A 14,720-nucleotide genomic window follows, 5' to 3' on the forward strand; every position below is an offset into this window, starting at 1 on the left:
GAGCCCTTCAAGTCACCTCTGAGCCCCCAGCACCCCCCCACCGAGATGTTATGGCACGGGGTCAGTGACGGTGCCCTGTGTGAGGACTTCCATGGGCTGGGCTCCCACCAAGGATGTGGACTCTGGGGTCACATCCTCAGCCCCCCTCCACCTCAGCCACAGCACGAGCAAAGTGGATGTCCCAGACGCCACAGGTAGGGCATCATGATCACTAGCAGTATATTAGGGCAGTGACTTTTTTGCTTCACACGCATAACCCACAAGTCCTTGCCTGAGTCAGAGTTGATGACAGGCGTTGTTTCTCCTTCAAGGACCGCCTTGGTGACTGGTGACCATGGGAGGTGACAGCTGTGTGAGGGAATGTAGTGGGTATTTCCTCTGGGGGCAGGCTCCCACAGCCTCCATCTCCCGGGGTTGGACAGTCACTTGATTCCTTCACCTTTTCCTTGGCCACCTCTTTGAGACTGGAATTGTCCCCACCTATCAACCTTGGAAAGGACTAGCTCACTTTGGGAGAAGCTGCCTCAGCTTCCCTAAACCTAGGCCTGAAGAGGACTTTCGTGGCCAATCCCCCGCCCTCCTTGATAGGAGTCCCTTCCACCAGCCATTGGTTGGTTACCTCCAAGGCTGGGGAACCTTACTCTCTCTCCAGGCACATGAATGATGCAGGCAGGGAGGTTTGTTGCTAATACATAGAAATATACAGTTGATTTTTGTGCATTGATCTTGCATCCTACAACCTTGCTGAACTCACTTACTAGCTTTAGGAGATTTTTCTGTTGATTTCTTGGGATGTTGTACACAGAAAATCATGTCATCTGCAAACAGGAAAAATTCTGTCTCTTCCTTTCAATCTGTATGCCTTTTATTTTTCTTGCTTTATTCCAGTGGCTAGAACTTCCACTACTATGTTGAATGAGAGTGGAGAGAGAGACATCCCTGCCTTATTCCTGATCACAGGAGGAAAACATTCAGCCTTTCACCCCAATGGCATGAGGTTGGCTGTCAGGTTTTTTTTTTTTTTTTGATGCTCTTTATCAAGTTGAGAGCATTCCCCCCCTCTCTTCCTGTTTTTCTGAGCGCTTTTATCATGACTTGACTGTTGAATTTTCTCAACTATTTTTTCAGTATCAATCGATATGACTGTGTGACTTTTCTTTTTTAGCTTGCTGACATAGTGGATTACATTCCTTGATTTTCAAATATTGAGCCAGCCTTGCATCCTGGGAACAACCCTAACTTATTCTCTCCAGGAGAAGAGGGGCAATCCCCCCAGGGAGGCCTGAGGCACCTGAGGTTGGGGTACCAGGGAAGCTTGAGGTTAAACAGGGCCAGGTCTCTGTGGGTGAAAGGAAGCCCATACTCTGGTTTTCTGGCCATCGATGAAATGCACACGTGTCAAAGGTGTTATTTCCTTCACCAGTGAGGGACCCAGGAAAATGTTTCAACCAGTTCAAAGGAAAATCCAGGGAACACACATAAACAGGGAGGAAGAAATGCTGAAATGAACTGACAAAGAGATGCAGCAAGAGTCACGTGTGTCCTGTGGACCAGGATTACCTGTGTGATGATGGTTTTCTACAACCGGCTGACATGTAAGTAGCTCTGAGTCAATGGAAGGCAGAGGCCACCTGGGACAGTGGTCCACCCTCTCTGGTGAAGTGGAAGGTGGTCCCTGAAGACAGAGGGTGGGCTGGGGCCCGGGCATTGGGGACGTGGCAGCCCGAGGCTGGGTGCCCTGAACAGCTGGCATCTTGGGGACAGGCATCTGGGTTAGGAAGTTTCCCACAGGGCAGGTTGCAGAGCCCTCACACCAGGCCTGGTGTCCAAGGCCTGGGGACAGAGGAGGTCATGAGCAAGGGTCCACTCTGTGGGCTGGGCCCAGTGACCCCTCCCAGACCCCTCCTGTTCAGGTGCAGGGGCGCCTCTTTGGACCAAGGGGTCACCATCCAGGCGGAGGCTACAGGCATCCCTGGCTAAGCCCCTCCTGGTCTTCTGGACCAAGCCCTGGGGCAAGAACAAAAGGGCCACACCACCTCAGGGGAGAGACCGGCCAAGACTGTCCATCAGGGTGCCCAGGCCGAGGGCATGGGGTCATGTGGTTTCCTCCATGTGGAAGGGACAAGGCAGCCCCCACAGGGCCTGACATTCAGATGCCACCCTCCTGCCCCCAAAAGATTCTGATAGAGCTGGCCTCGGGCTAGGCTCTGGAATCTGCATCTTTAACCCAAGCTCCGGGAGCTGAAGTGCCTATGAGGGGAGTCCCTGTACATTTGGGGCCAGAAACCACCCCCCATGGCCGGGAGCCCCTGAGCCAGGGAGACTGACCCCAGGGGCAGCTGAGCCCTGAGTGCGGAGGGGCCGCTGGGGAGGCCGGCCAGAGTCCAGAAGGCAGGAGGGCACGGAGAGGGAGGGCCAGGTGTGACAGCACGGGCCTGCGGGCAGAGCCAGGGCTGGGCACCCCCTGTGCAGGTCGGCGAGGTGGCACCAGGCTGCCAGACTCCCCTCCAGCCCCACACCCCAGTCCGATCTGAGAGGGACACCTCTGCCAGACCGTGTGGAATTGGCCTCAGGCGCTGGAAGCCAGGAGAGGGGGTGACCTGGCTGCAACCTGGCGCCCCAAGGTGTCCTCGGTCACTCACTGGCAATAAGCGTTCAGGGCCTCGGGCTCTGGAACGGCACCCCCGCGGAGATCCTGGCCGCCTTGGAGCCTGGGCAGGGCCTTTCCCAGAGCACGGAGCCCTCTGGGGTCCCCAGGTTGACAGGTGGGGAAGCCAGAACTCCAGGGACCCCCCAGTACTCAGCCGTCCCCCAGGGCCACCAGGATCAGCAAACCAGGTGCCCCCCACTGCCCTGAGGTCTCCCCTGGACGGCCCTGCTCCCACCCATCCCCAGCTTTCGGAGGAAGCTCAGCCCCAGTGGTGGTCCTTACCCTCCCCGCTCTGGACAAGGCAGACAGCCCCGAGAACCAGAAATAGAGCGGGCCGAAACTGTGACTTAAAATTTTCTAGTACTCACCCAAAAAAATAAAGAGATGAATTAATTTTAATCACATTTTATTTAACCCAGTATATCCAAAATATTACACAGTGTAGGAAGTATTCCGTCCTCCAGGCAGATGCGATCAGGATGGCCCCTTGTCAGGTGTGCGGAGCTGGTGGGGGGAACATGGCTGATGGCACATAACAGGGAGGCACAGCCCTGCCGCGGGATGAGACCCGTCTACTGGCTGGCTCTGCAGCATCCCCACCAGCCCCTGCGGCCTGCATTCCATCCCCAAGCGCCCCATCCGCTGGCTGGGTGGGCGGGGAGGGAGGCGGGGTAAAGGCAGGAGTGAGGCAGCAGCTCAGCGAGGCTCAGCCCCGCCCGGCCCAGCCGGCTCTCCTCTCCCACCCACGCAGCTCATCGGGACTCCAGGCACGGAGCTCCCAGGTGGGCGGGAGGCCAGATGACAGGCGGGGGCTGCTGTCAGCAGTGCAGGCACCGACCCCCGCTTCCCCCACCCTCATCCTGGCTGGGAGCCCCTCTCCCCTCAGCTCCCCTGAGTCCGGTGGCCTGTGTCCCGAGAGGGCTCTGGCCATTTGACAAAGCCCCCTCCCCTCCCCGCCGGTGCTGCCGTGGCAGGGACGGGGAGATGGACGAGGGAGGAAGGGGGCCAAGGCGACAGCAGGGACTGGTCCTCGGTGAGTCTGTGGGGAGCCGGGCCAGCGTCCCCACACTGGGCACTGAGTCTGATCGTGACCATGGCCTGCAGGGGAGACAGGCCCAGCACCATCACAAAGCCACGAAAGGGAGAGGGCTGGTTCAGCCAGGGCCACCCACCTCCCCCCAGAGGCCAAAGGAGAGGGACCTCCGCGAGAGCAGTGGGGACAGGGCCAAGCTGCTGCCGTGGCCTTCCTGGACCGTGATGACCAGGCTGATGTCAACCGGGGCCAGGATGGTGACAACCAGGAGGAGGCAACCATGAGGAAGGGAGGGTGGCAGCGACGGGGTTGTGCCCTTGGTGGGGATGCTGGAGAGTCACAGGAATGTGGTGTCTAATAGCCCCTCCCCCTCTCTGGGCCTCCTGATCCCAATCAGGAAACCTCAGCGACCTTTCTCAAACCCCGCCCACCCTACCACCATACACGCACTTACAGACACACACATACACACACACACACACACACACGCTCCAGACGCGCACACACACACTCCACACACACACACGTGCATACCCACAGACACACATGCACACACACAGGTGCCCCGAAATCTGTCCATCACGGATGCTGTGGGTACCACAGCCCGGTTCCCATAGCAACACCTAGATGGTGGGGGAGGGGAGAAGAGTAGAAATGCAGAGAAACACTAAATAAAGAACAACAACTTTAAAAAATGAGCACTCAGGGAGAAATCATCTTGGAGGGATGGCCCAGCCCTGGGCTGAGGGCACCTCTGCCCCTCACTCACACAAACGCACTGGCCAGCGCTGGCCGCAGAACAGCACTGCTGGAAGAGGACAAGCTCATGCAACGTGACTGAGTCCATCGTGGGGGTGGCCAGGCCGGGTGTGTGGGAGGAGTATCCTGAGGGGAGGAGGGATTAGCTGGTCTCGGGGGCCTGGAGTGCCAGCCTGGGAGACCTCTGCTGTCCCTGCAGTGGGAAGACCGGCAGGACCGGAGCAGGGCTGTGATGTGAGTGGCTTGTCAGAGGTGACTTATTTGCTGGGCTCACCTGGATGAGAGCGTGCATGACGGCAGGCTTCCTAGAGGAGGCAGCCCAGGCGTCTGCCTGCAGAAGATGGAAGGATTGGAGCTGTGGTGGGAGCAGTGGGCTAGGGGAGGGCGTGACCAAGCGAAGCCACCAGGCAGTGCATGGGGTCTGCACAGGGCGGCGGGGGGATGGGGTGGAGCAGGTGAAGGGCCTTGAAGACCTGCCAAGGGGGCCCGAAGGAGGGTACCAGGGGTCAGGAGCAGGGCTACCAGACAACTTCAGGAGGCAGATCTGAGGGCATGCCTTGTGTTCTGGGGGTCGGGAGCTGGAATCCTGGGCGGGTGCTGGCCCCAGATCCTTGGGTGTGTCACCTGCCCCCCCCCCCCCACCGGCTGAGACGGCTCATTCCATGTTCCCTTCCCATAGGTACCTCCAGCCCGAGGAAGGACTTAGAATCCCAGCCCCAGCCTGCAGTGTGGGCGCCCACGCCCCATCTGTTCTTGCTGGGGAAGCCCCGCAGAGCATCGGGTTTTCCCACACTTGCTAAAAGGAGCAAACCCCAGGTAAGGACGCCTCACAGCCTTCAAGGAGCAGCAGGAGCACAGGTGTCCTTCCTACCAAGGACAGGGCTCCAGGAGATGCAGGGGTCTAAGGGGACCACAAGATCTTGCTTCATCCAGGGGTCAGAGGAGAGCAGTGCTTCTGCTCCCCCAAACCAGGTCTGAATCCTCACTGGTGAGAATTCACTGTACAAATGGTTCCAGTGCACCTCCCCCACCAGCTTGTTTCTGAGGCTGTGGGGGCACAAGAGGGGCTCATCGTCTGGGACCCCCGGTGCCCTCTGATTGGGAGGGGTCAGAACTTCCTGTAAGGCCCTCCTGGCCTTTGTTAAGTGGAGCCAACGTCCCCCACAGCGGACAGAGCAGTGTGATCCGAGAAGGCTCTCTGACCGCCGTGCCTGACACCCTCCCTCCAGGGCAGGTGCCCCTCGTCCCCATTTCTCCTGAGTGCAGAGAGACAGACTAACATTTTCCAGCAGAAATGTACCAAGCACCAGGGCAAAACAAAGACAAGATAATTACGGGGATAACAGAGGCTAAAAATAACCTCCTTCACAGCCCAGACTCCTGGCACGGAAGATGCCAGACAATCCAGCAGCAGGAGCACGGAGCCCAGGGCCCTCCGAGGGGAGGAGAGGCAGACCCCCGGCATGCGCAGGGGCCAGGAAGGGGTGCGGGGCTGGCTGGCATGGGGGCCTCTGTCCTCAGGGAGGGACCGCCAGGACAAGGAGGGATGGGATGGGGAGGACCCAAGAGGTGACGTCAAGGGTGGGGGGCAGGGAGGTCTCCGTGGAGGCGAGGAGGAGGGCAGGGCTTTGGAGGATGAGTAGGAGTTCGGCAGACGGTGGCCATTCCCTGCAGAAGGGGTGGAGGCGGGAGTACCGTGGGCAGCTCCCAGTGGGACAGTCAGAAAGGCAGGCAAGGGTGGTGTCGGAGGGGGCCTCCGAGGTCCGTGGTCTGAGCCGTTCGGTGACCCTCAGCGTGGGGAGCGCACTCCGTCCTCAGGAAGCTTCTGTCTTTGGGGAGCAGCCTCTAAGCAAGACTTTCCTCCCGTGGGTGCCCTGAGCCAGGCTTGGCTTGCTCTGTACGAGGCTACGGCTCGGAGTCAGGGCAGCGGCTGGCCCCCACCCCGGCCCTTTCCAGCTGAGCCCCAGCTGCCTTCGAGGCTCCTTCATGGGTCAGAGCCAAGCTTGGGGCTTAGCCATGGACAGGGGAGGGGACAGACACCTGGCAGCCCTGGGCCTTTCTGGTGCTGAGCTCAGGAGGCTGTGCTCGGAGGCCCCTGAGGTGGGGCCGTGCCCGAGGTCCAGGGCTCCTTCACGGAGAGCAGTCAGAGGAAGGAGGCATTCTGCCGCAGTGCCTGGTGGCCAGAGGTGGGTGGCAGGAAACAGCTAATGAGAGCCAGGCAGCGGGCAGGGGCCTGTGGGAGAGAATGGTGGCGGAGGTTTGCTTCTAAGGGATTCTGGAAGGACAGTGCCTGGCGGGATGGGGAGGGACCAGAGGGCAGGAGACAGAGGAGGCAGAGGCAGAGGGGTGCGTGTAGAAGGAGGGGACACGGGGGGCTGGGGACAGCTGCAGAAGGGGGGCTGGGGAGTAGGCGTCACCTTCCACTGCGGGGCCCTGGGGGCTGGCTTGGAACTGGGGCTTCATCCAGAAGCCCCGGGAGACATTTAGAGAGCTGGGCTCAGGACCTTCCTGGTAGCGATTTTATTCTTTAAAGATCTTTTTATCCCAGGAAGGGGATTCCGGGAAACAGAGCAACGCAAACCAAACGCACAAGCAGAGCCCAGTGGGAAGTCATACGGTGGCATCTCTGAGGGGGAAGCGAGTGTGTGGTGATGGTAGATAGAATGAGAGAAGCTATTCGAAATCCCAGGAAGAAACAAAACGTTGTATAAGAAAGGAAAACAAATTCTCTGGCCAGGAAGATGCCAGGTTGGGATAACTGAACACGGAATATGAAGTTCGCAGAGATGACGATCTGGCCTCCTGGGGAGAGGCAGGAGGTGTGCTGCTCGGGGACAGGTTCCATGATGCCTGAAGCTGGCAGATGACTAGTTCTCTGTGGCAGGTACAGAGGAGACACGGAGCCTCAGCCAGCTTGCCCGGGAACGGGGCTGAGTGGGGGTGCGGGGGGAGCCTGGGGCCGTGGGCTGGGGGGAGGCCAGGACCTTCCTAGGATCCCAGCCGCAACGGGGCCATCGTGAGACGGGGAGACCCAGGCTGGGGGCAGAGCCGCAGCTTCAGGTGGACAGGTGGGTGCAGAGAGAAGAGCAGGACTGGCCAGCCAGGGTGGGGGGCTTGGAGAGAGCACCCCTGCCCTGCCCACGGCTTCCCACTTCCACAAAGGCCACGCTGCCAGCTACTCTGCAGCCCTGGGGTCTGGCTTCAGCTCCTGCCCCCAGGCCACGCTGCTCTCCCGAGGTTCCCTGAGGGGGGCCCAGGGTCAGCACGGGCACTGTGGGGTCCTCTTCGGTGTTGGGAGTGGCTAAGAGAGCACAGCTGGTTTGGATAGGCAGAGTGACATCCGTTCAGGGTCACTGACAGAGGGCAGGTGGGACCCAGAGGATGGGGCCCACCCGAGGCCAGCAGAGATGCAGAGGAAGCCGTTTGGTGCACCTGGGGACTCCTGCTTCTCTTGGGCCTCAGTTTCCCTGTCCATAGGAGAGGCCATTCCAGCTCTGAGGCTCCATCACAGAGAGGAGTGGTAACTGAGGGCCAGAGGAGCCCCCTCCAGCTGCTGCCCTCACATCTGGGTCCCCCCAGAGCCGAGGGCTGGGCGCTGGGGCCGCCCGGCCTCCTTCCTGGAGGAAACAGGCTAATGTATGCCACCCGCCCCGGCTGCCGCAGAAGTGGGGCGCCAGCTGGGAGCTCGGCAGGCAGCGTGGGAGAGCCCCTGGGCGGTGCTGGCGGGTCTGCGGGGGCCCCTGGGCGGGTGGGTGGGGACCGGAAGAGAGGAAGAGGCACGAGGAGAGCCTTGTAATTTGGGCCGGTGGGCAGGCCGGGCCGGGATCAGCGACTGGTCAGAAGCAGGGGTCATGAGGGGCCAAGGGGAGGGGTCCATGGGTGACCAGGGTCAGGGGTTGTTGGGGACAGGGTCATTGGGACCGGGAAGCACATTGTCCTCCCGTAGACAGTCCTCTGACCCTCAGCAGAGCCACTGCAAACTCAGTGCCTGCCTCTTTCTTTGTCCCCAGCAGGAAGAGAAGCAGGCTTTAAAGCAGCAGCCCCAGTGGTAGAACCAGCTTGGATCTCAGAGTCAGGCACATGTGGGTTCAGGAACAGGCCTTCAAGGAAGTCAGTATTTTGAGCATATTCCAGGAGGCGTGGAGGGCAGAGAATCCTGGGCAGGTCCCTGCATCTCCCCGAGCCTCAGTTTCAGCATTGGGAAGGTGGGGCTGTGGAAAGGGGCCCGTCGTGGGCGACCCCGTCATGGGCGGAGCCCGTCGTCGGGGAGCCCCAGCAGCTCCTCTGTGCCACCTCTCTGCTGGCAGAGTTGAGTGCTGCACCCCGGCGTTAGCAGTAGGGGAAACCCTTGGCCTGGAGGAAGGCAGCTTCCTGGGGTTGGGGAAACCACAGACATCCCAGGAGGGGGCAGGGCCCATCCAGAGAGACTGCAGTGCCCTGGGCCCCTGAGCTCCACTGCCCAAGCCAGACCTGCCCCAGTCCCCTGGGCCGGCGCACCTGGGGGCACCTGAGGTCTCACGGTGGGGAGTGGCTTTAGGTGTCCCCAGCCTCCTGCCTCCTGTCTCAGGCCCAGACGGCTGGGCGTGGGCTCACTGAGGCAGAGAGAAGGGAGAGGGCCGGTGGGAGGCCCGTGGGAGGCTGGAGCACACGTCACACCTTGGACCCAGGGAGGTGGGCCTCTGGAACCCTCAGGTGGGCCAGCTACTGGCTATGTGCCCCCCACCCGCAGGCACAGAGAGTCTGTGACACCCCTGGGTGGCCAACCAAGTCACACGCAATAAGACCCAAACTGACGGGCCGTGAAAGCCCACCAGGGGCACGGGGCCCTGCTGACGGCCTCGGCTGAGCCTCGGGGGCAGCCGCACGTGACATCCTGAGCGCCTGCTCTGGCCGGCACCGTGCCCTTGAACCCTCACATCAGCTACGTAGGCAGACTTGATTTTATAGAAAGAGTGGCCCTGGGACTTGAGCCCAAGCCCACCTGGCTCAGAAGCCCCCTCCAAGCTGGGTGTGCAGGGTTAGCCTCTCAGGGCTTCCTGGCAGCCCCAGCCCCAGTCCCAGCTCTGCCCTCCCAGGCCTCAGCTTCCCGGCCCTCCAGGGAGGAGAGGAGACCAGGTCTGTGATATGTGGATGGGCAGGACAGGGATGTCCCGGGGCTTGGGCTGTGGGCTTCATGATGTCTGTTGGGGGTCTGGCCTCCGGCCCCCGCCACCACACCCCACTCCGCCCTCCCACCTCTTTTCTCGGGACACAGAGACACAGAGCTGCATCTCAGATTGCCTGCTCCACAATCATGCAATTACAGACGGGAACTTTTTATTAAAAGGAAAAGGCGTCTACGGCTCCCAGCTTCTCATGTGAGCGGTAGTAGTTCTCCCAGAGAAACTACTGCCTCTCAGGAATCACCATGGTGCCCAGCCTCCTGTGCCTGTCGGTTTCCTTCCCCATTCTCGTCAGCACTTTCATTATTTAAAAGGAATAAAGGAGAGCAGGGAAGAGGCGGCCTTCCACCGGGGAGCATCACACTCGGGCCGCCCTCTGCGTGGAGGGTGACGACTTTCCTGGCAGCGGGCGGTTCTCCGCGCCTGCTCGTTTCCTGCCTCCCCAGGTCCCCCGTGCGTCCCAGCTCCATCCTCTCAGCAGGGGCAGCCCCACCCGTGCGAGGGGTGGGGAGCCTGAGCTGGCACCGCCTGGCCGGGCACCCCACCTAGCAAAGCAGCCCCTTCTGAGGGCAGGACCGGTGCCAGGCAGACGACAAGCACCTGTGGCTGACCATGGCGGCTGTGAGGGGACTTTTACCCGTCAGCCTGGCTAGGCACCGCCCCCAGGCATTCCATCAGACCACCATCTACGTGTGGCTCTGAAGGTCTTTTGTGGGTGTGATTGACGCTAGATGGTCTGGGTGGGCCTGGGTCAATCAGTTGAAGGGCCTGAAAAGCAGAGCTGAGCCTTCACCGAGGGAGATATCCCACCTGTGGACGGCAGCCCAGCCCGTGCCTGAGAGTCCCACCTGCCCTGCGGACTGTGGCCTGGCCCCACCACCCCACAGTCACGTGAGCCAGCTGCTCGGAACAAACCTCTCAGTGTCTACCTCCCCGGGCCTGCTTCTCACTCAACAGTGGCTGGTATTGGGTCCGAGCCCCCTCCAGGCCATGTCTCCATCTCTCTCAGGGACCTGGCATTCCCCATGAAGGCACGTGAGGTCGACCGCCCCCACCCGGCGCGGACGGCTCTCATTTCTGAGGTCTTGGGCCCCAGCATGGATTATATTACTGATGGCTCGCCCGTTTTGCAGACGGGGAATGTGAGGCTCAGGGAGACCAAGCTTATGACCCTGCAGCCAGGACTTGCCAGGGTCCCCTCCCAGCAGGGATCTTTCCCCACCCTCCAGCGATCCAGGGCCTGAGAAGCCCCCCTGGGCCCACAGGCCTCTGTGCAGGCTGAGTCCTGGCAGCAGACGAGTGCCCAGCACCCCCGCCACGCCCACTTGGGCGGGCAATGGGTGGGAGAGTGTACAGGGGGTTCGGGGGGCCTGTCCTCAGCTCAGCATGAACAGCGGCCCTTCCCAGTCACTCCCACCGCTGGCTGTCTCAGGTCCCCAGAGACCCTTCAGTCTGTACTCATTGGGTTCTAGGAGCTGGCCTCCCTGAGCTGCTTCCCTCTACAGCCCCCCTCCAGCCAGCCCCAGCCGGCAGAGAAACAGCAGCACACACACGCCAAGAAGTTTCAGTGTTTTATTAACAAAATCTTACAAAAAGAGTTTGTCTTCAGGTAAGGTGGCAAGGGTGCACACGGCCTGGCCTGACATTCAGGGCTTGATCTGTTGGGGGGACGGGGAGTTGGCCACACCCTCTTGAGGACCCTGGGGCCTCCCTGCTGCCTGCGCCAGCCTCGGAGTATGGGTTATGGCTTATGTGAAAAAATAAAATCTGGGGGAGCTGGAAGAGTTACCTGTGTCATTCCCCCGAAGCTGGGAACCCCCAGTGGACAGGCAGAAAAGGGAACCCCCAACCAGGCCTGCTTGGGCCGCAGACACGAGCAGCCGGCCAGCACCAAGGTGTTGGTGCCTTTGGGGAGGCGGGGGTCCAGGCCTGGGCAACGGCAGGGCCTGGTAGAGGGCCCACATGAGCCTCAGGAGCAAAGGCTGCCGGGTCTCCTGGGGCTGGGCTTGGGGCCCCCAGGCAGGGGCAGCAGCTCTGGTCTCAGCCCCAGGCCTCGTGGCAAGCTCTGGCAGGAGAGGATGGCCACGCAGTGGGCAGCGGTTCCTGGGCTGGAGCGAGGCCGGACCCGGGGTGGCGGCCCTGGGGGCGGGCGGGCGGCCAGCGGGGCGGGCATAGCGGCAGGCCCCGGCCCTCACGCTGGCCCGTCTTCACCACCAGCCTCTCACCGGCCTCAGACTTCTCCTCTCATGCAGGCAGCTTGCAGGGGGAGAGGAGAGGAGGCACTGCCAGGCACAGCAGCAGAGGCTCTGCAGGAGCCTTGAGACCTGAAAGGAAGGAAGACGCGGATGGTCAGGGACTCAGGGACAGGCCAAGGCCGGGGGGGGCGGCACAGGAGGGACATGCGGTGGACGTCACAGGGCTGCTCTCCCAGGGCTGCTTCTCAGCTCACCCAGAGGACTGCAGGGGGGGCCTGGGACCTGGGGGCTGGGGAGGAGCTTGAGGGCCCCGTGTGAGGACAGCCGAGGGACGGGGTCTCCTGCATTACCTGTTGTCACTCTCCTGGCTCCGAGGGCCGGCTGCTGCCTCAGCCGGATTTGAGGACTCAGGCCCTGTGGGACCTTCCGCCTGCCACGGGTGAGTCATCGAGCGGGGCTCGGTCCCTCCCCAGGCTGGCATGAATCAGTGGTGCTGAGGCGAGAGAGAAAACACGGTCGGTGTGAGAGCTGACTCGGCGAACTCCCCCAGCCCTGCTCCCACCCCAGCTCCCTCTCCTGGCTCCCTGGGGTCTCCGCTCCTTCCCTGCCTCCCCACCACGTCACCCCCACCCCATCCGAGCAGCTAACTTGCTGGGGAGCAGCTAACTTGCTGGGGATGCGGAGGATGCGGGTGACCCTGAGCCTCTCGGGCTGGCCTGGAAAGTGGGCTTGGCCTGGGGCCCTCCCGGCTCTACGGTGCCCCCTGGCGGTGGTGCCATGGGGCAGGGGCTCACCTGAGGGGCCAGGAGGCACCAGGACGCCAGGTCTGTTGCTGCCACTGCTGCTGCTGCCTTTATTGGCTTCGGCTCTCTTCCAGGGGGAGGGAGCCACACTGCCCAAGGCTGGCCAGCTGCCCTGGGCCATGGCAGGGGTGCCAGTCGGCTACGAGGTGACTGCCAGGAGAGGTGGCTTCCCAGAAGCCCAGGCTCCTGGGACACTGGTTCCGCCAGAGCTTCTGCTCTGGGGTGTCCCTTGAGCTTGGTGCCTGCTGGCCCGTGCCATCTGGATGCTGGGTTTCTGAGTGCCCAGAGGGCCAGGACATTGAACAGGATGAGGAAGCTGTCCTGGCCTGAGAGTATGGAGGGTGGGGTCGCTGGCCCAGGCCGGCCCATGCTGGGGAAGACAGACCGAGGGAGGGAGAGGGGCAGGGCCCTGCAGGGAAGGGGAGCCCCTGTGCCGTTCGGGGGACGCTGCCTACATCTGAGTCACACGTGTCTGTTAGAGTCAGGCTAGGAGGCCGAGGTGGGTGTCCAGCTGCATGAGGACGAGGGCTCCTCCTGCAGGGGTCAGCCCACTCAGAAGTCCCGGGGGGCAAAGGCCACGGCGGGCAGGCGGGGGGCCTGCGCCCTCTATTCGGGCTGGGTCCGGTCACTGGCTACAGACTCGCTGGTGAGGGCTGGCGTGAGGGCCTCGCTCTCCTCCTCGGTGGGCAGGCGGGGGCTGGCGGGCTCGGCCGCCTGCTCCAGGCCGTCCTGCACTTCCATGCCCTTCTGGATGAGCTGCTCCAGGGTCTTGGGCAGCGGGGGCCGCAGGAAGCGCTTGAGCTTGGGCTGCAGGGTGCCCACCACGTACTGGATGATCTCCTCTTCCTCGGCATCCACGTACAGCGTCTGGTACAGGTCCCGCTTGCGCCACAGGAACTGGTCCAGTGGCTCTCCCTGCTTCTGCGGCAGGTCCAGCTCACGCTGGATGGCCTCTCGTGACAGCGTGCCCTCGCTGTACTGCAGGAATTCCTTCTTGAACTCCACCCAGTTCTTCACTGAGCCCTGCTTGTACTCCCACCACTTCTTGGCCGGCCCATTCATGTGGTTCTGGATCTGTGACAGCCAGTACTCCTCGGAGCCGCCCACCTGGCGCAGGTACTCCTCCAGGTGGCTGAGGAACTCCCGCGGGTCCTCGAAGATCTGCGTGTCCACGCCAGGGCTTGGCTGCCCGTCCTCTCCCAGCCCCCAGGGTGGGTACTGCTGGGCCTCCACCGCCTCTTGTCCGGGCAGCTCGCCTGCGGCCGGTGGTGGGGGGATGGCATAGGGGCTGACGGTGTAGTCGTAGGTGTCAGCCTCCTGGCCGTAGCTCTCGGGACCCCCGACACCTACGGAGACTGTGTGGCGGGAGGGGTTGCTGCCAACCGGGTACTTGCCGCCCATGGACTCCAGGCGGTCGGCCCACCTCTCCAGCCGGTAGAAGACCTCCCGCCACACGTGCATCTCCCGCTTGACCCAGCGCTCCAGGTTGGCGATGGTCTCCTGGCAGCGGCACAGGCAGGCCTTGATGGACTTCTTCCAGCGCTGTGAGTCGCCCGTGGGCACGTACCCGTCCAGGTTGCTCTCCAGCTTGCCCACCGAGCGGTGCAGTCCCTTCAGCTCCCGCTCCACCTGCTTGGACACCTCGGTCAGCAGGTGCCGGTGGGTCCTCCGCACGTGCTCCAGCATCTCCGCCCGGCACTTCCCGATCTGCAGGATCACGTTGGGCTTGGCCACCGGCCCGCCGCGGGGCGCGGGGTAGGCGTGGAGGCCGCCGGTCGTCCTCTGGTCCAGCTCCATCTGCTCGCAGGTGGCGGCGGTGCTCGGACAGGCTGGGGGGCAGAGGCTGCAAAGTCCTCTTGGGGCCGACGAGGAGCTGTTGGGCGCCGGCTACGCCTGGCGGAGGGTCCCGCGGAGCAGCGGCTGGCCCCGGCTGCTCTCGGCGGCCGCGGACCCGGAGGACCCGGCACCCGAGCTCTGCGCTCAGCCTCGGCCGCCGGCTCTTTATGCCGCCAGCGCGGGCCGTGGGCGGCCCCGTCGCCGAGCCGCGGCTCCCATTGGCCCGGGCGCAGGCTCCCCGCCCGCGCCCCCAGCCTGCCGGCCCGCCTCCCCGCGCCCACG

The 14,720-nt window shown here is 62.6% G+C and overlaps 1 protein-coding gene across 1 annotated transcript; it reads right to left on the reverse strand.

The window, feature by feature from the left end:
- Window positions 1-13,208: 13,208 nt before the first annotated feature.
- ARC (activity regulated cytoskeleton associated protein) lies at window positions 13,209-14,420 on the reverse strand (the record flags this gene model as incomplete). The annotated part of the gene is made up of 1 exon (XM_079722272.1): window positions 13,209-14,420. Exon 1 carries the CDS (start codon window positions 14,397-14,399, stop codon window positions 13,209-13,211), a length of 1,191 nt encoding a protein of 396 aa, XP_079578398.1. The 5' UTR covers window positions 14,400-14,420.
- Between the last annotated feature and the right edge of the window lie 300 nt (window positions 14,421-14,720).

The sequence above is a fragment of the Hyperoodon ampullatus genome, assembly GCF_949752795.1.
Source record: "Hyperoodon ampullatus genome assembly, chromosome: 17".
Classification (NCBI taxonomy): Eukaryota; Metazoa; Chordata; class Mammalia; order Artiodactyla; family Ziphiidae; genus Hyperoodon; species Hyperoodon ampullatus.